Source organism: Antechinus flavipes, chromosome 1 (genome assembly GCF_016432865.1).
Source record: "Antechinus flavipes isolate AdamAnt ecotype Samford, QLD, Australia chromosome 1, AdamAnt_v2, whole genome shotgun sequence".
Classification (NCBI taxonomy): Eukaryota; Metazoa; Chordata; class Mammalia; order Dasyuromorphia; family Dasyuridae; genus Antechinus; species Antechinus flavipes.
Window position 1 is genome coordinate 112,678,331 of NC_067398.1, and position 25,010 is coordinate 112,703,340.

The 25,010-nt window shown below is 35.7% G+C and overlaps 1 protein-coding gene and 1 pseudogene across 1 annotated transcript in view; both read left to right on the forward strand.

The window, feature by feature from the left end:
- LOC127544326 (phospholipid-transporting ATPase ABCA3-like) overlaps window positions 1-25,010 on the forward strand; it is a 225,225-nt gene that overhangs the window by 21,479 nt on the left and 178,736 nt on the right. Inside the window, exon 5 of the mRNA XM_051970919.1 lies at window positions 15,544-15,803. Coding sequence (XP_051826879.1) covers window positions 15,544-15,803 — 260 coding nt within the window. The remainder of the gene's footprint in view (window positions 1-15,543; window positions 15,804-25,010) is intronic.
- LOC127555590 (heat shock cognate 71 kDa protein-like) lies at window positions 23,464-24,917 on the forward strand (annotated as a pseudogene).

The window sequence follows — 25,010 nt, forward strand, 5'->3', positions numbered from 1 at the left end:
AAATGGTTGGATTCATTCACAATTCCACCAACAATGCATCAATGTCCCAGTTTTCCCACATCCCCTCCAACATTCATCATTATTTTTTCCTGTCATCTTAGCCAATCTGACAGGTATATAATGATATCTCAGAGTTGTCTTAATTTGCATTTCTCTGATCAATAGTGATTTGGAACACTCTTTCATAGGAGTGGAAATAGTTTCAATTTCATTATCTGAAAGTTGTTCATATCCTTTGACCATTTATCAATTGGAGAATGGCTTGATTTCTTATAAATTTGAGTCAATTCTCTATATATTTTGGAAATGAGGCCTTTATCAGAACCTTTGACTGTAAAAATGTTTTCCCAGTTTGTGCTTTTCTTCTAATTTTGTTTGCATTAGTTTTGCTTATACAAAACCTTTTTCATTTAACGTAATCAAAATTATCTATTTTGTGATCAATAATGATCTCTAATTCTTCTTTGGTCACAAATTCCTTCTTCCTCCACAAGTCTGAGAGGTAAACTATCCTATATTCCTCTAATTTATTTATGATCTCGTTCTTTATGCTTAAATCATGGACCCATTTTGATTTTATCTTGGTATATGGTGTTAAGTGTTGGTCCATGCCTAATTTCTGCCAAATCAATTTCCAGTTTTCCCAGCAGTTTTTGTCAAATAATGAATTCTTATCCAAAAAGTTGGGATATTTGGTTTTGTCAAACACTAGATTGCTATGGTTATTGACTATTTTGTCTTATGAACTTGACCAGATTCAGTGGAATCACTGATCAGTTAATCTATTTCTTAGCCAATACCAAATGGTTTTGATGACTGCTACTTTATAATATAGTTTTAGATCAGGTACAACTAGGCCATCTTCATATGATTTTTTTTTTCATTAATTCCCTTGAAATTTTTTACCTTGATTTCTTCCATATGAATTTTGTTATTTTTTCTAGGTCATTAAAATAGTTTCTTGGGAATCTGATTGGTATAGTACTAAATGAATAATTAGTTTAGGAAGTATTGTTATCTTTATTATATTTGCTCGGCCTATGCAAGAGCACTTGATATTTTTCCAATTATTTAAATCTGACTTTATTTGTGTGGAAAGTGTTTTGTAATTTTGTTCATATAATTCAATATAATTGTTCATACTATCATATAATGGTAGATAGATTCCCAAATATTTTATGCTACCAACAGTTATTTTGAATGGAATTTCTCTTTGTATCTCTTGCTGTTATCACTTGTTAGTGATGTATAAAAATGCTGAGGATTTATGTGGATTTATTTTGTATCCTGCAACTTTGCTAAAGTTATGAATTATTTCTAATAGTTTTTTAGTAGAATCTCTGGGCTTTTCTAAATATACCATCATATCATCTGCAAAGAATGATAATTTGCTTTCCTCATTACCTACTCTAATTCCTTTAATGTATTTCTCGATTCTTATTGCCAAGGCTAGCATTTCTAATACAATATTGAATAGTAATGGTGATAGTGGGCAACCTTGTTTCATTCCTGATCTTACTGGGAAAGGTTCCAGTTTATCCCCATTACATAATATGTTTGCTGAGGATTTTAAATAGATGCTACTCATCATTTTAAGAAAAAGTCCATTTATTCCTATCCTCTCAAGTGTTTTTATAAGGAATGGATGTTGGATTTTATCAATGTTTTTTCTGCATTTATTGAGATGATCATATGGTTTTTGTTAATTTGGTTATTGATATAGTCAATTATGCTAATAGTTTTCCCAATATTGAACCAGCCCTGCATTCCTGGTATAAATCCTACTTGGTCATAGTGTTTTATTCTGGGGATGATTTTCTGTAATCTTTTTGCTAATATTTTGGTCTATAATTTTCTTTCTCTTTTTTCAACCTACCTGGTTTACGTATCAGTGCCATGTCTGTGTCATAAAAGGAATGTCGTAGGACTCCTTCAATCCCTATTTTTTCAAATAGTTTATATAGCATTGGAGTTAATTGTTCTTTAAATGTTTGGTAGAATTCACATATAAATCCATCTGTCCTGGGGATTTTTTCTTAGGGAGTTGGTTAATAGCTGGTTCTATTTCTTTTTCTAAGATAGGACTGTTTAATCAATTTACTTCTTCCTCTGTTAATCTGGGCAAGCTATATTTTTGAAGGTATACTTCCATTTCATTTAAGTTATCGAATTTATTGGTATAAAGTTGGGCAAAATAACTCCTAATTATTGCTCTAATTTCCTCTTCATTAGTGGCAAGTTCTCCCTTTTCATTTTTAAAACTAACAATTTGATTTTCCTCTTTCCTTTTTTTACTCAGATTTACTAAAGATTTGTCTATTTTTGTTGGTTTTTTCATAGAACCAACTCTTAGTTTTATTAATTCAGTAGTTTTTTTTTACTTTCAATTGATTTCTCCTTTTACTTTTAGAATTTCAAGTTTAGTGTTTGACTGGGGAGGTTTAATTTGCTCCTTTTCTAGCATTTTTAGTTGCAAGTCCAATTGCACCTTCTCTTTCAAGAGAATTGACCTTCTCTTTCTCTATTTTATGCAAGTAAGCCTCTAGAGATATAAAATTTCCCCTTATTACCACTTTGGCTGCATCCCACACATTTTGGTGTGATGTCTCATTATTGTCATTTTCTTGGTTAAGTTATTATAATTAATAACTAGACATAGTATAATAAATAAATAGTATAATAATAAATAGACATAATTGTCTATGATTTGCTGTTTCACCTAATCATTCTTTAGTATGAGATTATTTAGTTTCCAATTATTTTTTGGTCTATTTTCCCCTGGTTTTTAATTAAATGTAATTTCCATTGCATTGTGATCTGAAAAGGATACATTTACCATTTCTGCCTTACTGCTTTTGAGTTTGAGGTTTTATGTTCTAATATATGGTCAATTTTTGTATAGGTTCCATGAACTGCTGAGAAGAAAGTGTACTCCTTTCTGTCTCCATTTAGTTTTCTCCAAAGATCTCTCATATCTAACTTTTCTAGTATTCTATTTACCTCTTTGACTCCTTTTTAATTTATTTTGTGGTTTGGTTTATCTAATTCTGAGAGTGCAAGGTTGAGATATCTCCCACTATTATAGTTTTGCTGTCTATTTCTTCTTGTAACTCTCTTAATTTCTCTTTTAAGAATTTAGATGCTATACCACTTGGTGCATATATATTTAATATTGATTTTGCTTCATTATCTATGCTATACTTTAGCAAGATATAGTACCCTTCCTTATCTCTTTTAATTAGATCAATTTTTGCTTTTGCTTGATCTGAGATGAGGATGGCTACCCCTGCTTTTCTGACTTCACCTGAAGCATAGTAAGTTCTGCTCCGGCCTTTTATCTTTACTCTGTATGTATCACCCTGCTTCAGGTGTGTTTCCTGTAAACAACATATTGTAGGATTCTGGCTTTTAATCCAGTCTGCTAACCACTTCCTCTTTAGGAGTTTATCCCATTCACATTTATGGTTAAAATGACCAATTCTGTATTGCTTGCCATCTTGTTTAACCCCTGCTTATGCTTTTCTCCTTTCCTTTTCTCTTACCCCTCTCCCCAGTATTAAACTTGTGAGCACCACTTGCTTCTCACAGGCCTCCCTTTTTAGTATTCCTCTCTCCATATTAGAGTTCCTCCCCCATCTTACCCCTTTTCCTCACAATTTTTGTATTCCCTTGCACTTAGCTTACTCCTTCCCTTTTTACTTTTCCCCTCCCACTTTTCAATGAGGTGGAAGAAGTTTCACCATAAATCGAATATCTAATATTTTTCTCTTCTGACAAGAGTATGATACACACTATGTTCATTCCCCTCCATTATTTCTCTCAGAAATAGGTTTTCTTTGCCTCTTTGTGAGATGTAGTACCCCTATTTTATCCTTTTCCTGGTACAATTCCTTTTCCACCTCTAGTTTCTAGGACAAAGTTTACATGTGTTCTTTATATATCTTCATAGCAGAAATATAGTTCTCAATATTTCTATTTACCTTTTTAGGTTTCTCTTGAGTTTTATATTTGTAGATCAAACTTTTTGTTTAGTTCCAGTTTTTTTTCAGAAATGGATGAAATTCACTTATTTCATTGAATGTTCATCTTCTTCCCTGGAAAAAAAATGCTCATTTTGGCTGGGTAAGTTATTTTTTGCTGCATACCAAGTTCCTTAGCCTTTTGGAATATCAGATTCTGACCATCCCCACCCACAAGCAAAAACAGACTTTTTTCTGGCGAATTTCAAGGATTTCTTTTGTTGGTAATTATTTGTGGCTTGTTTTTTCCAGTCAAGCATTTATTCCGAGGCTTGTCATGAAATAAATTCTGAGAGCAAAGATGGACATTAAGTAGATGTGTGTGTCCTCTCTGCCATCTTGGCCAGAAGTCCCCCAAGAAATTATTTTATGAATCTGAAAAAAAATAATAACAAAGTTCATCTGGATGAACAAAAGGGAAAGAATTTCAAGGGAATTAATGAAAAAAATGCAAATGAAGGTGGCCCAGCTGGGCCAGACCTAAAACTCTATTATAAAGCAGTTGTCATCAAAACCATTTGGTACTGGCTAAGAAATAAGAGTAGTTGATCAGTGGAATAGGCTAGATTCACAAGACAAAATCGTCAATGACTATAGTAATCTGGTATTTGACAAACCCAAAGACCTCAGCTTTTGGGATAAGAATTGTATTTGACAAAAATTGCTGGGAAAATTGAAAATTAGTATGGCAGAAACTAGGCATTGACCCATACCTAACACTCTGTACCAAGATAAGGTCAAAATGAGTTCATGATTTAGACATAGAGAGTGATATTATAAACAAATTAGAGGAACATAGGATAATTTACCTTTCAGATTCTCTCAGGAAGGAATTTGTGACCAAAGAAGAACTGGAATTCATGATTGAACACAAAATCGTTTTGATTATATTAAGCTAAAAAGTTTTTGTACAAACAAAACTAATGCAGAAAAGATTAGAAGGGAAGCAATGAATTGGGAAAAAAAATTTATATTTAAGGGGTCTGATAAAGGCCTCATTTCTAACATATATATAGAGAGAATTGACTCAAATTTATAAAAATTCAAGCCATTCTCCAAGTGATAAATGGTCAAAGCATATGAACAGACAATTTTCAGATGAAGAAATTAAAACCATTTCTAATCATATGAAAAGGTGCTCTAAAACATTATTGATCAGAAAAATGCAAATTAAGACAACTCTGAGATACCACTACACACCTGTCAAATTGGATAAGATGACAGGAAAAGATAATGACGAATTTTTGAGGGGATGTGGGAAAATTAGGACACTGATACATTGTTGGTGGAACTGTTAATGGATCTAACCATTCTGGACAGAAATTTGGAACTATGCCCAAAGAGTTCAAACTGTACATACTCTTTGACCCAGCAGTGTTTCTAATGGACTTACATCCCAAAGAGATCTTAAAGAAGGGAAAGAGAACCCCATGTACCAAAAAAATGTTTGTGGCCACCCTTTTTGTAGTTGCAAGAAACTAGAAACTGAGTGAATGCCCATCAGATGGAAAAGTGCTGAATAAGTTATGGTATATGAATGTTATAGAATATTATTGTTCTATAAGAAACGATCAGGAGGATGATTTTAGAGAGGCCTGGAGAGAATTAGTGATGCTAAGTGAAATGAATAGAACCAGGAGATCATTGTATATGGCAACAACAAGATTATATGATAATCAATTCTGATGAACATTAGTCTTCTCAACAATGCGATGATTTAGACCAGTTCCAGTGATCTTGTGATGAAAAAAGCCTTGTGTACCCAGAGAAAGGACTGTGGGAACTGAGTGTGGTTCACGACATAGCATTTTTCACTCTTTTTTTTGTTTGCTTGTATTTTATTTTCTTTCTCATTTTTTTCCTGTTTGATCTGATTTTTCTGAGCAGCAAGATAATTGTATAAATATATATGCATATGTTGGATTTAGCATATATTTTTTTATTATAGCTTTTTATTTACAAGATATATAGCATATATCTCTACCATGTTTAACATATATTGGATTATGGGCCATCAAGAGGAGGTAGTGGAGAAAGGGGAAGGAAAATTGGAACACAAGGTTTTGCAAGGGTTAATGTTAAAAAATTATCTGTGCTATGTTTTGAAAATTGAAAGCTTTAATTAAAAAATAAAATAAATTTGAACACACATCTAAACAATGCATTGTAAATAACAAAAAGAAAAGAAAATACATACCAAAACTTAGGTGATACAACTAAACAGTTCTAATGAGAAATTTTCTATTTCGGAAAAACAAAATAAATGAATTGAAACTAAAAGAGATGTTCTTTTCTTGGGGAATGAGTAAACAAATTATGATATATGAATGCAATATTTCAATATTGTTGTAAGAAATTGTGAAACGAATGGTTTCAGAGGAAATGGAGAAGGCTTCTATGAATTAATGTACATTGTTGTTGTGTGTCTTTCATTCTCGAAGAGGACTAAAGACATCAGAAAGGTGATGTCTTGTCTTGCAAGTGAATTAGATTTAAGTGAGATACGGCTGTGCAAAGTCATCAGCCTCATTACTTCAGACTCACAGAATTCAGTGGCAATATATAGGTCAATATAATGGCCCAACATGCCGTGGTAAACTCTGGCCTTTTTAAGCTGAGGTCTTTCCTATGTCTCAGTTGGTGTGAGGCAATACCCCTTCAGTGATTAAAGTAAGAATTGAAGCAAAAGATGGCCTAGTTTGACTTCCAAAAAGAATCATTCAAGGCAAGGAAGACCCTCGGAGTTTGACCAGAATAGAAACAATTATTATTTATATTTACTCTGAGCCATAAAAACAAAAAATGAGCAAGTGAAGCTTGGGCTGGGAATTATTTTTGGCCAGTTAGTGAAATTTGGATTTAAAGGCATGATAAGGTAGCTCCATTTGAATCTCAATGAGCTTTATCAAAGTCTAGTTTATCAGAACTATATTTCAAGAAGTCATGAATGAAAATTACACATGACAAAATAGTTAATTGTCCCAGTTTAAAAGAAAAATGATAGAATAAATAAACTTTGAAGTGAACAGATGTAGGAGAATAATTTATGGATTGGAAACAATATTTTGAAGAAAAACAACTCACTTGTTTAGGCATCAACTATTCCTGTATTGCTAAGTCATAAAGATAATTTGTTAATGATGTGATTGATGTGATCTTTTATACCTAGGTTACATGTTTATTTAGAGCTTATCTCAGTTTAAGATCACGATGTTTGCTAAAATACAACTTCTGCCAGACAACTGATATCACTTAGTTTTTTCAGCAGTTTTTGTCAAATAATAAGCAGGACATCCAATTTTAAATTATGGTACTAAAAGTTTGGAGAAAATCTAAAACTAGCAGTATCAGTCTGGTAATTTGCATAAAGATAATAAGTGAATTGTCTTGAAAACAAGAGAAGAGAATATCCAGAAAGAGAAAGTAATCAGGAGTGTCAAAGAATACAGAGAAGTCAAGAAGTTAGTGAGTGAGATAAAGATTGTCATTGGCAATTGGCAATTAAGAAATCATTCTTAACTTTGACAGGAGCAATTTCAATTGAATGACAAGATCAGAATCAGACTGCTGAGGATTTAGAAGATAGTGAAAGGAGAGGAAGTAGGGGCAACAAGTATAGACAGATTTTTTTTTCAAGGATTTTGGCTGAGAAATGAAGAACTTTAGAATGAAAACTAACAGGAATAATAGGTCTGGTGAGGTTTTATATTGAAGATAAAGAGATCCGGGTATAATTGTATGCAACAGGAAAGGGATCAGTAGATAGGGAGATATTGATGATTAGAAAAGGGGAAAATACATAGTGGATATTATCTGTTCAAGGCAAAAGGGTACTTGTAGAGAGATTGACATTGGCAAGGAGAGTGGCTATAGCTTTTCATCAGAGACTAGAATGAAGGAATAAAAAGGAATGATATCAAGTAATTACAAAATGATATGGAAGAAAGGCTTTACAGTAAATAGTATCACATTTCTTAGTAATGTATGTGTTGGAATCCTTACTAACTGTTAACTAATTAGAGTTGATCTAATCTTACAAGAAGATGTTTTGGGCAGAACCTGAAACAAGGTACTAAGTAGAACTAATTCTACTTAGGTGTGTTCACACCTTTACTCATTGGAGTTCAATGAGTTCATACCTCCCCTGAAGCTCTTTGGGCCAGAGAGCACTATGGGAGAAAACCCATAATCCCTCTCTCTGGAAGGAGCATAAATAGGCCAATGGGCCAGTCGAAGAAGTTCTTCAGAGGAAGACGCTACAAGTCGAGATTTCACCGGAATGACATGAAGACTGGAGCTGGCTGGAGGCTGAAGAAAGCAGAGGCAGAGGCTGAAGGACCAGACCTTTGGATTTAAAGACATTTGGAGAGAGCTCTTGGAACAAGCAGAGAGATAGGCCTCTAAGCTAACCGGGCTATATTGGGATAATAAAATATCTGAACTTTTATCACCTGGCTGCGTTTTGAGAAGAAGAAGATCACCACATTTTGGCACCCGAACAGGGACCGATTCAGGTCCTTGAACTAGATCACAACATTTTGGCGCCCGAACAGGGACCGACAAAATCCTGATTCCAGGGAAGGCACCCAGAGAGAACCTTTATAATATTTTAAAGAAGAACAAGAACCCAACATTTGAACTCCAGCATTTTGGCGCCCAAGCGTGGGAACCAAGGACCCTACTTTCACTGAAGAAGTCTCCAGTGACCAGGAACTGAGTGAGTACAACCTTTTTTGGCTGAAATGGGACAGATCCTAGGTAAAGATTCTCCATCCCCCACCCCAACCCCCCCAACCCCAGACCCACCCAGGAGTGGTGCTATAGAAAGCCTGCTTAAGCTGATAGAAGATCAAGGGCTACTTGTAACTTGGGGACAGACAGCTAGACTTCTGGCTACATTAAAACGCACCTCCCCTTGGTTCTTAGAGGAAAAGCAAATCTCTCTAAAAAACTGGGCATTGGTTGGTCAACAGATCTCTGCATATAACAATGAAAACGGTCCTCGTTCAGTTTCCATACAGATGGCCTTAAAATACCGGGATAGCCAAAGGGGGAAGCCTGAGATAAAGGAGGAAGACAAAGAACAGATTAATGGCCATATCCCCACAGGGCAGGGAGACTTAAGTGAGGCTCAAGGGTGGGGTGAATCTGAGGCAGCCTCAGCCCCACCTGAGGAGCAGGTAATTGACTCTCCTTCATCAACTCCACCCTCCGGGATGGAGGGAGGAGGGGTAGTGGGGGGGGCAGTGACAGCACCAGCACCTCCCCCCCAGCATCCAGCACCTCCCCCCCAGTATCCAGCACCTCCTCCCCAGCATCCAGCACCTCCCCCCCGGCATCCAGCACCTCCCCCCCGGCATCCAGCACCTCCCCCCCAGCATTCAGCTGCTCCTTTGAGTAGATTGCAAAAGGGACTAATTAAGGCCAGAGAATAAGGGAAAAATGTATCAGAATTTCAACACCACATTTTTCCTGTAATTCAACAGTTTAATTCTTCAGGTCAAGAAAGTAGAAGATACTCACCTTTTGATATAGAAATCCTCAAAGACCTGAAAAAAGTTTGCACTCTTTATGGGGCTACATCAGCTTATGTTAAGATGCTATTACAAAATTTGTCTTTTGAAATCTTGACCCCTAATGACTGGAAATCGATAGCAAAAATATGCCTAGAACCTGGACAGAACTACTTGTGGCTTTCTGAATATAGTGAGCTCTGTAGGATACAAGCCCAACAAAATATTCAAAGTGGAGTTCATACTGCAATCACCTGTGACCTACTAACAGGTACAGGTCCTTATGCAGATGTCACAGCACAAATTAGTTATTCTGTAGCAGCATATCAGCAAATTGCTGATAATGCTATCAAAGCGTGGGTTTCTCTTCACAATAAAGACGACAAGGGGGGGCCTTCACAAAAATAACACAAGGGCCAAATGAACCCTTCGCTGACTTTGTGGGACGCTTGCAGACAGCTATCATAAGAACAAATGGAGAAAATGCAATAACAGACATCTTGATAAGGCAACTTGCTAAGGAAAATGCTAATGAGGTTTGCAGAAGAATTATACTAGGACTGCGCAAGGATGCTCCTTTAGAGGAACTCATAAGACGCTGTGCCACAGTGGGCACAGGTGCCTTTTATAGCCAGGCTATGATGCAGACTTCCCAAAATCCAAACATGAGAAGACAGAGTCCCTCTTGGCAAGGGACTTCCAGAGAGACTCGTAGATGCTTTCAGTGTGGAAAAGTAGGACATCTGAAAGCTCAATGTTGGTATAGAGATAGAATGGGAAGACAAGGTGGGAGAACAAGACCCCAAGCCCCATGTCCAAAATGTAACCGAGGCTTTCATTGGGCCTCTAAATGTATATTGACCCAGAGGAAGGAGAGGCAGGACCCAGCTCCAAAGTATCAATCAAAAGACAGGTGGGGCATGATAGCAGTTGAAGTTACACCCAGAGAGACTTTAGAAATTCAGAACTCTGATGTCATCAACCAACAGAAAAGCAATCAGGATTACAGTTGGGAAGAATACAGGCCTTTTAAGACAACAAGACAATATCCAATGCAAACAACTCCAATGTAATTACCAGATGATGAGGAGAAATCCCAAATTTGGTAAATAGAAGGGAATTAGATAGGTTAATTGCTTGGGGAAGAGGATCTGCTTATATTTCCACAGATGAAGAAAGAATCAGATGGCTGACAATGAGACTGTCAAAAGGACTCTTAAAATCTTCAGAAATCATTGGATTTCCTAACACAAGATGAAACTATTTCAGTTCCTGAAAAACCAGCAAGAATCATTGGGTTCCCTGAGATGAAAAATTGTTGATGAGACTTTTTGCAGTACTTCAGAGCCTACAGGAATTATTAGATTCCTGGCACATGAACTAATGGACAATGGATTGCTTATGGACTATTTCTAGGACTTATGGATATTTGTAAATTTTCAGGTCGATTTATGTTGTTACATTACTACTAGCCTGTGTTATATTGCTATGTGCTTATGTAAATTATGTATAATGCCTCCCATATTGATGGATTTATGTATACCATGTATATCTGTTACAAAGTTCTGGCCCATATTGATGGATTTATGTGTACCCCCTCAGAAACCCCCTATGTTTTAAAACAAAAGAAAGGGGGAGATGTTGGAATCCTTACTAACTGTTAATTAATTAGAGTTGATCTAATCTTACAAGAAGATGTTTTGGGCAGAACCTGAAACAAGGTACTAAGTAGAACTAATTCTACTTAGGTGTGTTCACACCTTTACTCATTGGAGTTCAATGAGTTCATACCTCCCCTGAAGCTCTTTGGGCCAGAGAGCACTATGGGAGAAAACCCATAATCCCTCTCTCTGGAAGGAGCATAAATAGGCCAATGGGCCAGTCGAAGAAGTTCTTCAGAGGAAGACGCTACAAGTCGAGATTTCACCAGAATGACATGAAGACTGGAGCTGGCTGGAGGCTGAAGAAAGCAGAGGCAGAGGCTGAAGGACCAGACCTTTGGATTTAAAGACATTTGGAGAGAGCTCTTGGAAACAAGCAGAGAGATAGGCCTCTAAGCTAACCGGGCTATATTGGAGATAATAAAAGATCTGAACTTTTATCACCTGGCTGCGTTTTGAGAAGAAGAAGATCACCACATTTTGGCACCCGAACAGGGACCGATTCAGGTCCTTGAAGGTTTCTAAGGTTCCTCTTGAAGGACCAACCATCTTTACAGACGCAGCCAAACAAAATATTTGTGCTGTATACTCTCATGATCTAACCGTAAAAAGAGTAGTCAGAACTCCTTTTCAGTCCACTCAGCAGAACGAATTATATGCGATCATGCTAGCTCTCACTTATTACCCAGGCAACATAAATATAATATCTGATTCAGCCTATTCAATAGGTATGGTACAAAGAATTGCCACAGCCCAAATAAAATTTGCAGCTTCTAATATATATCAGCTCTTTAAGGAACTTCAAGAGCAAGTGAGAAAGCATCCAGGAAAGATTTATATCCTGCATGTCCATTCACATAGTGGACTTCCAGGTCCTATTTTTGATGGAAATTCAAAGGCAGATAGCCTTTTAACTATGTTGGCCAGTACGCCTTTATTTCAGGAGGCCCAGGAATCCCATTCTAAATACCATCAGGCTGCTCGAGCTTTGCGTTTACAGTTTGGGATTACAAGAGAAGAAGCTAGGAGCATAGTGAAAAGCTGTACAGCTTGCCTTCCCTTCCACGTTCCTACACTGCCTCCAGGGAAGAACCCTCGTGGTTTGAGACCCAATGAAATCTGGCAAATGGATGTGACTCATTATAAATCTTTTGGTCGTCTGTCTTTTATCCACGTTGTGGTAGACACCTTTTCAGGATTCACTTTTGCCATACCAGCAGCAAAAGAGACAGCCCGAGTGGTCACTGAATTCCTCATTCAAGCATTCGCAATTATGGGTGTGCCACAAGAAATAAAAACAGATAATGGACCGGCATATACCTCCAAACATTTTGAACACTTTTGTGCACAGTATAAGATTCTACACACTACTGGCATACCCTTTAATCCTCAAGGTCAAGCAATAGTAGAAAGAAGAAACAGAGACATTAAGACACTCCTCCAAAAACAAAAGAAAGGGGGAGCCACGGGTAACCCTAGAGAACTTCTAAATTTAGTTCTCTATACCATTAATTTTTTAATCTTTGATAAAGATGCACTGGCTCCAGCAGACAGGTTTTATAACCCACCAGAAGAGCAGTGTCCAGTGCGAGCAGCTCCACTATCTTTAGATAATCGCCAGGTGATGTGGAGAGACCCAGAAAGTGGTGAATGGAAGGGACCAGATAGGCTAACTGCTTGGGGGAGAGGATTTGCTTGCATCTCTACAGGTGGAGAAGGAATCAGATGGGTGCCTACGAGCCACATTCGCCTTGTCCATCGCAGAAAGATGGAGCAGACCCTTGAAACAAAGGAGAAGACCCAAGAAATATCGGGTGGTTCTGTTGCTGATTGTGCTCACAAGAATTATTAGATTCCTGGCACATGAACTAATGGACAATGGAATCCTATTGGACTGTTTCTAGGACTTATGGACATGTGTAAATTTTCAGATTGATTCTTGTTATTTGTTACATTACTACTAGCCTGTGTTATATTGCTATGTGCTCATGTAAATTATGTATAATGCCTCCCATATTGATGGATTTATGTATACCATGTATATCTGTTACAAAGTTCTGGCCCATATTGATGGATTTATGTGTACCCCCTCAGAAACCCCCTATGTTTTAAAACAAAAGAAAGGGGGAGATGTTGGAATCCTTACTAACTGCTAAGTAATTAGAGTTGATCTAATCTTACAAGAAGTTGTTTTGGCCAGAACCTGAAACAAGGTACTAAGTAGAACTAATCAAGACAAGGCTTGTGTTCCCACCTTTACTCAAGGGAGTCCACACCTTAAAGCTCTTTGGGCCAGAGAGCACTATGGGAGAAAACCCATAATCCCATTCTCTCAGAAGGTTCACATATAAGGCGAGACAGCCATTCCAGAATACATTTTTTTCCTCTTGGCTGGCTGATCGCGCTAGACTCGAGAGGAACGACTCTGTTGCAGAGAACACTTTTGACGGATTTCAGTGGAGCTACGCCAGAAGCCCTCTCTCCGCGGCAAGTTGGTGGCTGGGCTCCCCAGAAGGAGATAAGAGAGATCTTCCATCTCTGTTGGAGGCAGAAGAAAGCAGAGGCAGAGGCTGAAGGACAGAACCTTTGGATTTGGAGACATCCGAAGGGCTCTAAGCCTCTAAACCGGCTGTGCCCTGAGAAGAACAAACTCCAACATTTGAACTCTAACATGTATGAGACAAGGTTCTCAACTAAGAGGTTGAGAAGAAGGTGAGGTGTGTGGGGTGGCTTAAAGAAAATAGAGAGGTTTGGAGAATCAGTACCGTTGCCTGACTTTCTTCAACTATGTTCAGTAGCAGATGGAGTAGGGTGAGAGGAATTGGATGGTAGCAATAATGCAGTTATACACATACACACATACATACACAACACACATATATATGTATATATATGTAAAATGCAGCAATGTTACAAAGCGTAAAACCAACTATAGGACAAAATATATACATATACTGCTATCCAATAATATAAATATCAATTCCTCTAGGAAAAAACTACCAGCCTGATTTTTAAAGTAAGGGTTTCTCATATTGATGCTCATGATAAAGTTCTTTATGCCCACATGAAAGTTATATGTTTTTCTCTCCAAAGGGAGATTCTAGCTCTTTGTTAATCTGTACTATCTCAAATGAGCAGAGAATGCTTATATTTCCAAGTCCAGAAAATGCAAGCAGCTGTTTTAATTGCAACTGAGAAAGAGAATTATAATTGGGGCCATGGTGGGTTTTTGTGATTTTTGTTAAGGGTATTTACAAATTACATCTAAGTGATCAATTATTTAAGCTTATGATGAAAGAAAACTGTCAATCAAAGCTTTAGTTTCCTATCATCATTAGTGAATTTTTATCAATTTGCCTAGTTTGAGTGACACATATTATTGCCAATCCATAATACTCAAGTCCTTATGTTATTATAGAAAAATGGTTTACATAATATCTTAGTCACAAAACATAATTGCTCATCTTAAATTAGCATGTTTAGTCCTACTATAGGATTGGAGAGTAAAAGATAGTATAGTGTAGAATTAGTTAAAGAATGAGGAAAGAGAATATAGTCAGAACAAGGGGTAATAGTCTGGCAAAGGATGATAATGTTGTAAGCCAGGATGTAGATGAAAAGTGTAGGAGGAATAAAATAGAGGGTTGGATGATAAAAAAAAAATTCTATTTTATACTGGAATTTAGAGTTCTCCATCATAGAAGTATTTCACTTGTAAAGATTCAGACTGTACTCATTCCTGTTTGTCTTTGTATCCCAAAACCTAACTACAACTTGTATGTTGCTGTTTCATCATATAAAGGCAAAAGCTGAGGTGAACTTAAATACTATGATCTAAGTACAATCTCACTGAGGAAGGAGATTTTACAAGGGAATGGTAGATAATGGCCATTGGAATCTAAATTGGGCAGCAAATTTGGATAGTCAAGTGTGAATCCCTTGATAGGAGACGTTACTGAGTAAAGATTGTAGAAGAAGAGTCTACAAGTAGCAATGTACGTGCAGGGAGGGAATCCATGATAATTCTGCCTCTTCCTCAGGAGACCTTTCTTTCCCATTGTCATATAGTAAGAGAGAAGCTCTGTTCAGTACTAGGAAGGATGATCAGAATGTAGTGTCATCATGGTGGAGCCAGTTCTCTATGAGTGTCAAAAAGTGGAAGCCATTAGAAAAAGAAGTCAGAAATGAAGGAAAATGTATTCTTCATAGAGTGGGATAGGGATTCTTTACAACCTAGCAGTGGGTGTTTCCTTCATATCATTCCCCTTATTGTGAGCAAACATTGTTGAGCCATTCAGTGGCTAGCTGCATTGTACTTATCATGATCCTCATCCTTTTTTTCTCATTTAGGATATATCAGAGAAGGATTTCTGGCGGTGCAGCATGCTGTGAACAAAGCTATCATGAGGTATCATGCACCAGAAGCTGCCAGCAATATATTTAACAAAATCACATTAATTGTGAAGAGGTTTCCTTATCCAGCTTTCTTTATGGACTATTTCCTCGAGGTTTTACAATCTATACTGCCTCTGCTTCTTGTGCTGGCTTTTACTTTTACTGTACTGAATGTCATCCGTAGCATTGTGCTTGAGAAGGAGAAAAGACTGAAGGTAATCTGCCTAATTTAAGATGGAAACCATCTGAGAGGCTTGAAGCATTATGGGGCACAGAGAAATAGGAATTTGATGAAAAATTAATATGATAGGTATGAGGTCAGCCTGCTCCTCCAGTTAAGTGGCTTGTTCAGCTACCAGAGTGAAGATTATTCATTAGAGTTAGGAGGATAATGGTAATGTGATGTGTTGGTTTTAATATTATTACTATTTACTGCTTAGGTTTCCTTAAAACATAATCTTTGTCTTGAAGTTGACTTTTCAAGAGTATTGCCCCTTAAGCTGAGAGTTGTCATTCTGATAAATCTCAATTATAATATGTTAAACATTATTGTTTATATGCATAAGAAAAACAGTCTTTGGGTGAAAAGATGTCAGGAATGAATATTCGTATCTCATCCATTTTACATTATTCTTGACTTCCAGTTCTCTCTGGTTCTCCTACACTTGTACTTCATTGTTACCAGCTCTTCCTTATTCAGGCTCTATTGACAATGCCACACTTAGCCATAAGACATTATAATCATAGCCACTGTCTGTGTTGAACAAGATATGAAATGAAGTCAGAGCAAAATTGTACATTTTCAATTTTGCCCAAACTCCCAGTAACACAAATGTATAGAAACAAATGTGTTTATAAAAGGAAGATTTCCGATTTTTATTTTAAAATAGTCAAAAATTAACCTAGCTGCCATAACTTATGAGCATTCTTTTTCATCCCTTAAATCCATTATCAGTTGCATTTTTAAAAATTGTCATTCTTCTGTCCAATGAAGGCTTGAGTGTTGGTTTTATTTCCAGATTTCATGAATCTGCTTCTTAATCATATTCAGGAGTGATCTTTTGTGATTAACTAATGTACTGCACTATGCATTAAAGGAAATAAAGAGCAAAATGTATCCCTAATTTCAAAGGAATTTGAGTAATAATGATGAGCTGTATATATAGAGAAATATAAAACAGAATTTAAGATGAGATCATTTTAATTAAATATACTCATTAAAATGAACATGTCAGAGATGATCTTTGATACTATTGGCTTTCAGCATGTGAAGTGGTGGTAGAAAAGCCTTCAGGGAGGTGGCATTTAGAAATGGCCTTAGAAAACAAATGGTCAGCTAAGAAGTTTGGATTTGAAGAGTTTATTTATAATTAGGATGTTTATAATAAAAGGATTCCAAAGGGTAAATAGAATGGTAAAATTTTCCTAGAGAGTTGTCAGATTTTTCTAGGTGTATATATTCATCATCTTTCTCTAGCAAGTTATTTGTTTTACCTTGTTTCTCTATGGAAATTGGATATAGTCTATTCATAGTTTAAAAACAAAGCTTCTATGCTAAGGGAAGGGAATTTTTATTTCATAAGGACTAGTGTAACATCACTGGTTTAGGAGTAGGGAAACTGGAGTTCTTGTCTTGGATGCACATGCTATTAAGTAACTTGGAGCTTGCATAAGTTACAGACATTCTTTGTCATAGTAATTCTGTCTAAAAGACAGGACAATACCATTCTCAGGATGAAGCAGATTTTTTTATATTATTCAGAGAAGTTTATTTCTAACATTATTCAAGTAGAAAATTAGATATTTGATTTTTAATAGTATTTATTTTTTCTAAACATATGCAAAAATAGTTTTCAACATTCACCTTTGCAAAAACGTGTGTCCAAATTTTTCTCCCTCTTCCCCACCCCCGCCCCCTCTCCCCTAGATGGCAAGCAATTCGATATAAGTTAAATATTTATAGTTCTTCTAAAAATATTTCCATCATGCTGCACAAGAAATATCAAATCAAAAGGAAAAAAACACAAGGAAAAAAAGGCAAATAACCACCACCAAAAAAAAAAAAAAAAAGGTGAATATACTATGCTTTAGTTTACATTCAGTCTCCATAGTTTCTCTCTGGATGCAGATGGTTCTTTCCATCACAAATCTATTGGAATTGCCTTGAATCACCTCATTGTTAAAAAAAGCCAAGACATCACAGTTGATCATAACATTCTTTTGTTGCTGTGTAAAGTGCTCTTCGTTCTGTTCATGTCACTCAGTATCATTTCATGTAAATCTTTCCAGATTTTTTTGAAATTAGCTTGCTCATCATTTCTTATATGGCATATACTATATAAGAACTTATACCATATATACTTATTCAGTTATTCCTCAATTAATGGGCATTCTCTCAGTTTCTAATTCCTTGTCCCTATAAAAAGGGCTGGTACAAAAATTTTTGCACATGTGGATCCTTTTCCTTTTTTTATGATCTCTTTTGGATACAGTCCCAGTAGACACTGCTAGATCAAAGGGTATGCACAGCTTTATAGCTCTTTGGGCATAGTTCCAAATTGCTCTCCAGAATGGTTGGATCATTTCCCAAATCTATCAATAATGCATTAGTGTCCCAGTTTTCCCACATTCCCTCCAATATTTATCATTATCTTTTCCTGTCATTTTAGCCAATCTGAGAGGTATGAAGTGGTATCTCAGTTGTCTTAATTTTGATTTCTCTAATCAGTAGTGATTTAGAACATTTTTACATGACTAAAAGTAGCTTTAAATTTCTTTTGTCTGAAAATTATTTGTTCCTATCCTTTGATTATTTGTCAATTGGGGAATGAATAAATTTAATTCTATTCTCTATATATTTTAGAAATGAGGCCTTCATCAAAAACACTGACTGTAAAAATTGTTTCTCTGCTTTCTGCTTCCCTTCTAATTTTGGCTGCATTTGTTTTCTTTGTGCAAAATCTTTTTAATTCAATGTATCAAAATTATGCACTTAATAATGTTCTCTAGTTCTTCTTTGACCATAAATTCCTCTCTTCTTCACAGCTCTAAGAAGTAGACTATCCTTTGTTCGCCTAATTTGCTTATACTATCACTCTTTTATGTCTATAGCATGAACCCATTTCAACTTTATCTTGATATAGGGTGTTTAGTGTTGGTCAGTGCCTAGTTTCTGTCATATTATTTTCCAGTTTTCCCAGCAATTTTTGTCAAAAAGTGAGTTCTTATTACAAAAATTGGAATTCTGGGGTTTATCAAACACTAGATTACTATAGTCATTGACTATTGTATCTTCTGTACCTAATCTATTGCATTGATCCATTATTCTATTTCTTAACCAATACCAAATGGTTTTAATAATAGTCACTTTATAATTCTGGCATAGGTAGGCCATCTTTCTTTGCTGCAGTGTTCTCTCTAAAATGTAATGTTCCCTGTTGAGGTTTTCTTAGAGTCTCTGGGAGCAGCCTTGGTTTCAGGTCAGTAATCACCACAAGTGCAGCCAGAGGTTAAAGTCCAAATCCTTTATTGTCTCCTTCAAAGTCTTGTCTCTTTTCCTGGGGTCTGGTTAGCTTTCTTTGAGGCCTATCTCTCTCTGGTTCCAAGAGCTTGAGCTCCTGCCTCCTTCTCTGGCTTCTGAATCTCCCCAAATTCCAAGGGTTTGTGTTTCAGTCTCCAGCCACAACAAAAGGTGGAAGATGGAATGAATCTGTCTCAGTCTCTGAGAGCTTCTAGTGTGCTTGTACTTTCTGGCCCTCAGAGCTTCTAGCTTATATGCTGTACACTGAGTATACACCAATCATTATATCACTAGGAAGTCATTATTTGTTGTAGGATTAAATCAGTGCTAAACTAGATCTAACCATTGTCTCCTCAATTCCAATTAGTACCTTGTTTCAAGTTCTAGCCCATAACATCTCCTTGTAGGATTAAATCAATCATACTGAACCATGCTAAATTAGATAACTATTGTCTCTATCAATTCCACTGACTTAGTACCTTGTTAGAATGCTTTGTTTCAAGTTCAGAGTTCTGGCCCATAACATTTTGAATTTTTTTCATTAATTCCCTTAAAATACTTAAACTTAAACACTGAACTAGAGAACTATTAATCACCATGCTAAACTAGATAACCATTGTCTTATTAATTCCACTTAGTTAGTATCTTGTAAGAATCCTTGTTTTAAGTACAAGAGTTCTGGCGGATAACACTCTATGAAATAATTTCTTGGCAGTTTGATTGAGATGGTACTGAATAAGTAGATAAATTTAGGTAGAATTGTCATTTTTATTATATTAGCTCAGCCTATCCATGAGCACTTGACATTCTTCCAATTGTTTAGATTTAACTTTGTGTGAAAAGTGTTTTATAATTTTTTTCTGGCTTGTCTTGACTCCCAATATTTTATATTGTCTATAGTTATTTTAAATGAGATTTATCTTTCTACCTCTTGCTACTGGACTTTTTTGATAATATATAGAAATGCTGATATTATGTGGGTTTATTTTATATCTTGCAACTTTGCTAAAGTTAATTGTTTCTAGTAGTTTTTTAGTTGTCTGTAGGATTCTGTAAATAAATCATCATGTCATTTTCAAAGAATGATAGTTGTGTTTCCTCCTTATCTATTCTTAATAGCTTCAATTTCTTTTTCTTTTCTTGTTGCTACAGCTAACATTCCTAGGACAATATTGAATAATTGTGGTGATAATGGACAGCCTTGTTTCAACCTTGATCTTATAGGAAATGCTTCTAACTTGTCCCTTTAATATATAATGCTTCCTGATGATTCTTATCATTTTAAGGAAAGTTTCATTTATTCTTATGCTCTCTATTGTTTTTAATAGGACTGGGTGTTATATTTTGTCAAGTAGTTTTTCTGCATCTATTGAGATAATCATATTGAGATAACCAGTCTGTTAGTCTGGTTATTGATATGGTCAATTGTGCTGATAAGTTTTCCTCATCTTGAATCATCCTTGCTTTTCTGATATAAATTCTACTTTGTCATGGTGTATTATCTTGGTGATAAATTGCTATAATCTCTTTTCTAATATTTTTTTTAAAAAAATTTTGCATCAATATTCATTAGAGAAATTGGTCTATAATTTTCTATGTTTTGGCCCTTCCTAGTTTAGGTATCAGTGCAATGTCTGTATCATAAAAGGAATTTGGTAGAACTCTTTCTTCCCCTATTTTTCCAAATTGTTTACATAGTATTAGAATTAATTATTCTTTAAATGTTTGGTAGAGTTCAATCTATCTGACTCTGGGGATTTTTTCTTAGGGAGCTGATTTAATAGTTTTTCAATTTTTTTTTATAGGATATCCATTAATGGCATGTTCAATTTCTTTTTCTAAAATGGTGCTTTAAATATTTTATTTTCTCATCTGTTAATCTGGGCAATCAATATTTTTGTAAGTGTTTGTCCATTTCATTATTACCAATTTTACTGACATGTAATTGGGCAAATAGCTCTTAATTATTGCTTTAATTTTCTCTTCACTGGTGATAAGTTCACCTTTTTCATATTTGATACTGGTAATTTGCTTTTCTTCTTTTTCTAACCAAATTAATCAAAGAGGTTTTTTTTTTTCATAAAACCAACTCTTAGTTTTGTTTATTAGTTCAATAGTTTTCTTACTTTCAATTTTATTAATCTCTCTTTTGAGATTTCTAATTTGTCATTTAATTGAGAGTTTTCAATTTGTTCTTTTTCAAGCTTTTTTTAGTTGCATATCCAATTCATTGGTTATATATATATATATATATATATGAATAAATGAATAAAACACATATATATATATATGTGTTTTATTCATGTAAGCCTCTGAAGATACTAAATTTCCCTTAAGAGCTGTTTTGGCTGTATCCCATAAGTTTTGGTATGTTTTCTTAATATTGTCTTTCTCTTGGATGAAATTATCAATTGTTTTTAAAATCCATTGTTTGATTCACTCATTCTTGAGGACTGGTTATTTAGTTTCCCATGAATTTTTGGTCTGTTTTTCAATGGCCTTTTAATTTTTATTGTATCATGATCTGAAAAAGATGCATTTACTATTTCTGCCTTTCTGCATTTGATTGAGAGATTTTTATGTCCTTATATATAGTCAGTTTTTATGTAGGTTTCATGTACTGCTGAGAGAAAGATGTTCTAATTCAGTTTTTTCCAGAGGTCTATCATGTCTATGTTTTCTAAGATTCTATTTATTTCCTTAACTTATTTCTTGTTAATTTTGTGGTTAGATTTATTAAATTCTGAGAGTGGAAGTTGAGTTCCCCCACTAATATAGTTTTGCTATCTATTTCTTCCTATAACTGACCTCTTCTTTAAGAATTCGGGTGTTATACCACTTGTTGCATATCTGTTTAGGATTGCTTTTTCTTTATTTTCTATAGTACCTTTTAGCAAGATGTAGCTTTTTTGGTTATTTTTTAATAAAGTTTTTTTTTTAATTTTCAAAACATATGCATAGATAGTTTTCAACATTCACCCTTCCAAAACCTTGTGCACCAATTTTTTTTCTCCCTTCCTTCTGCTTCTCCCCTAGATGGCAAGTATTCCAATGTATGTTAAATGTGTGCAATTTTTCTATATGTATTTTCACAATTATCATGCTGCGGAAGAAAAATTAGATCAAAAAGGGGAAAAGGAGAAAGAAAACAAAATGCAAGTAAACAACAACAACAAAAAGTGGAAAATACTATGTTGTGATCCATATTCAATCTCTACAATCTTCTCTCTGGGTGCAGGTGGTTCTCTCCATCACAAAAGTATTGGAACTGACCTGAATCACTTCATTGTTGAAAAGAGCCACATACATCAGAATTGAAGAAGTAGCATTTCATCAAGATATAACTTTCTTATCTCTTTTAATTAGATCTATTTTTGTTTTTGCTTTATTTGAAATCAAAATTTCTATCCCTGTTCTCTTTATTTCAGCTGAAACATGATATATTCTGCTCCAACCTCTCACCCTTACTCTTATATATCTCTCTGTTTTAGATGTTTTTCTTGTAAACAAAATATTGTAGGATTTTTTTGTTTTTAATCAATCTGCTACCTACTTCTGTTTTATGGGAACATTCATCCCCTTCACATTCACAGTTATGATTACCTGCTATGTATTTCTTTTCATTCTTATTTTCTTCCTTGTATATATTTTTTCTCTCTTTCTACTCTCTCCTTCTTCACCAGTGTTTTGTTTCTGACCACCCCCTCCCTCAGCCTTCCCTCCTTCTATTACCCCATCTCCTTTTATTACCCCTTTCTTCTACTATTTCTGCCCTCCCTTATATCCAATCCCTCTCTTTTCTTTCCCCTTTCTTCTCTTAAGGAGAGAATAATCCCTATAGAATAAGATAAATTTCTATATCCAACTGAGTATGTATGTTATTCCCTCTCTGAGCCAAATCTGATGAAATTAAGCTTTAGACAATGCTAATCCCCTTCGTTTCTTTCCTTCTACTGTAATAGGCCTTTTGTGTCTCTTAATATGATTTAATTTATCTCATTTTATCTTTCCTTTCCTCACAGTACAATACTTTTTTTTAGCCTTTGTCTTTTTTTTAATATCATCACATTATCATCATGTTAAAATTAACACTGTATATAACTTTTCTAACTTCCCTCTCAAGAATTACAAATATCATCTTCCCATATAGGGATGTAAACAGTTTAACCTTTACATAATATGATTTTTCCTGTTTTACTTTTTTATTCTTCTCTTGAACTTTGCATTTCAAGATCAGATTTTCTGTTTAGCTCTGGTCTTTTCATTACATATGGGTGGAAGAGGTCTATTCATTACAGCAGCAGCCTTTTCTTCTCCACATCAGTCAGCTACAACCCCGCAACTCCCCAGCAACTATGTCAAAGGGCCCCACACTTGGCACCACTTATTACTGTGGGAGAGACTTCCATCATGGGAAAATGGAGATCATTACTGATGACCAAGGAAGCAGGACCAGCCCCAGCTGCATTGTTTTCACTGACAAAGAATGATTAATTGGTGATGCTGAATAGAATCAGTTGCAGAATCCACCAACAGAGTTTCTGATGCCAAATGTCTGATTAGGTAAAGATTTGATGATGAAATTTTCAATCAGACATGAAGCATTAATCTCTTATGGTGGTGAATGACACAGACAGTCCCTAAGTCCCAATGATGTTACAAAAAGGATATCAAAGGTTTCTATCCTGAAGAAGTATCTTTTATGGTCTTAACCAAGATGAAAGAAATTGCTGAAGCTTATCTTAGGAGGACTGTCACAAATGCTGTAGTCACAGTTCCAGCCTACTTCTACAGTTCCCAATGTCAGACCACAAAGATGCTGGAACCATCGCTGGTCTCATTGGGCTCCGAACCATCAATGCTGTTGCTTATGGTTTAGACAAAAAGGTGTTGCCGAGAGAAATGTGTTGATCTTTGGCCTTAGAGGTACACTTTGGGTATTTCCATCTTTACCACTGAAGATGGCATTTTTGAAGTCAAGTCCACAGCAGGGGACACCCAATGGGCGGGAGGGCTTTGACAACTGCATGGTCAACCATTTTATTGCCAAATTCCAGCAAAAACACAAGAAGGAGATCAGTGAGAACAAGAGGGCTGTTTACCATCTGTGCACTGCTTGTGAATGTGCTAAGCATAGCCTTTCTTCCAGTATCCCTTTCAGTATTAAAATTGGCTCTCTCTATGAAGGAATAGACTTCAATACATCAATCACCTGAGCCTGGTTAAAAGAGCTGAATGCTGATCTTTTCCATGACACACTGGACCCTGTGGAAAAGATCTTAAGAGATGTCAATCTAGAAAAATCACAGATTCATGACATCATCCCAGCGAGTGGTTCTACTCACATCCCCCAAATCCAGAAGCTTCTGCAAGACTTCTTCAATGGCAAGGAATTCAACAAGAGCATCAAGCTTGATGAGGTGATTGCCTATGGTACAGCAGTCTAGGCTGCCATTTGTCTGGAGATGAATCTGAAAATGTGCAGAACTTGCACATTTTTTCTCTATCCCTTGGAACTGAAACTTCTGGAGGAGTTATGACAGTTCTGATCAAATGTAATACCACCCTCCCCACCAGGCAGACACAGGCCTTTCCCATCTATTCTGATAACCAGCCTGGTGTGCTTATTCAGAGATAAATGACAAAGGATAACATGCTTGGCAAGTTTGAGCTCACAGGAATCCCCCTAGTACCCAGATGTGTTCCTTTGATTAAAGTAACATTTGACACTGATGCAAATAGCATCTTCAATGTTTCTGCTGTGGATAAGAGCACAGACAAGGAGAATAAGATCATCACAAATGACTAAGGTCATCTGAGCAAAGAAAACATCAAATGTATGGTCTAGGAGGCAAGAGAAATACAATACAATACTGAAGATGGAAAACAGAGACAAGATATC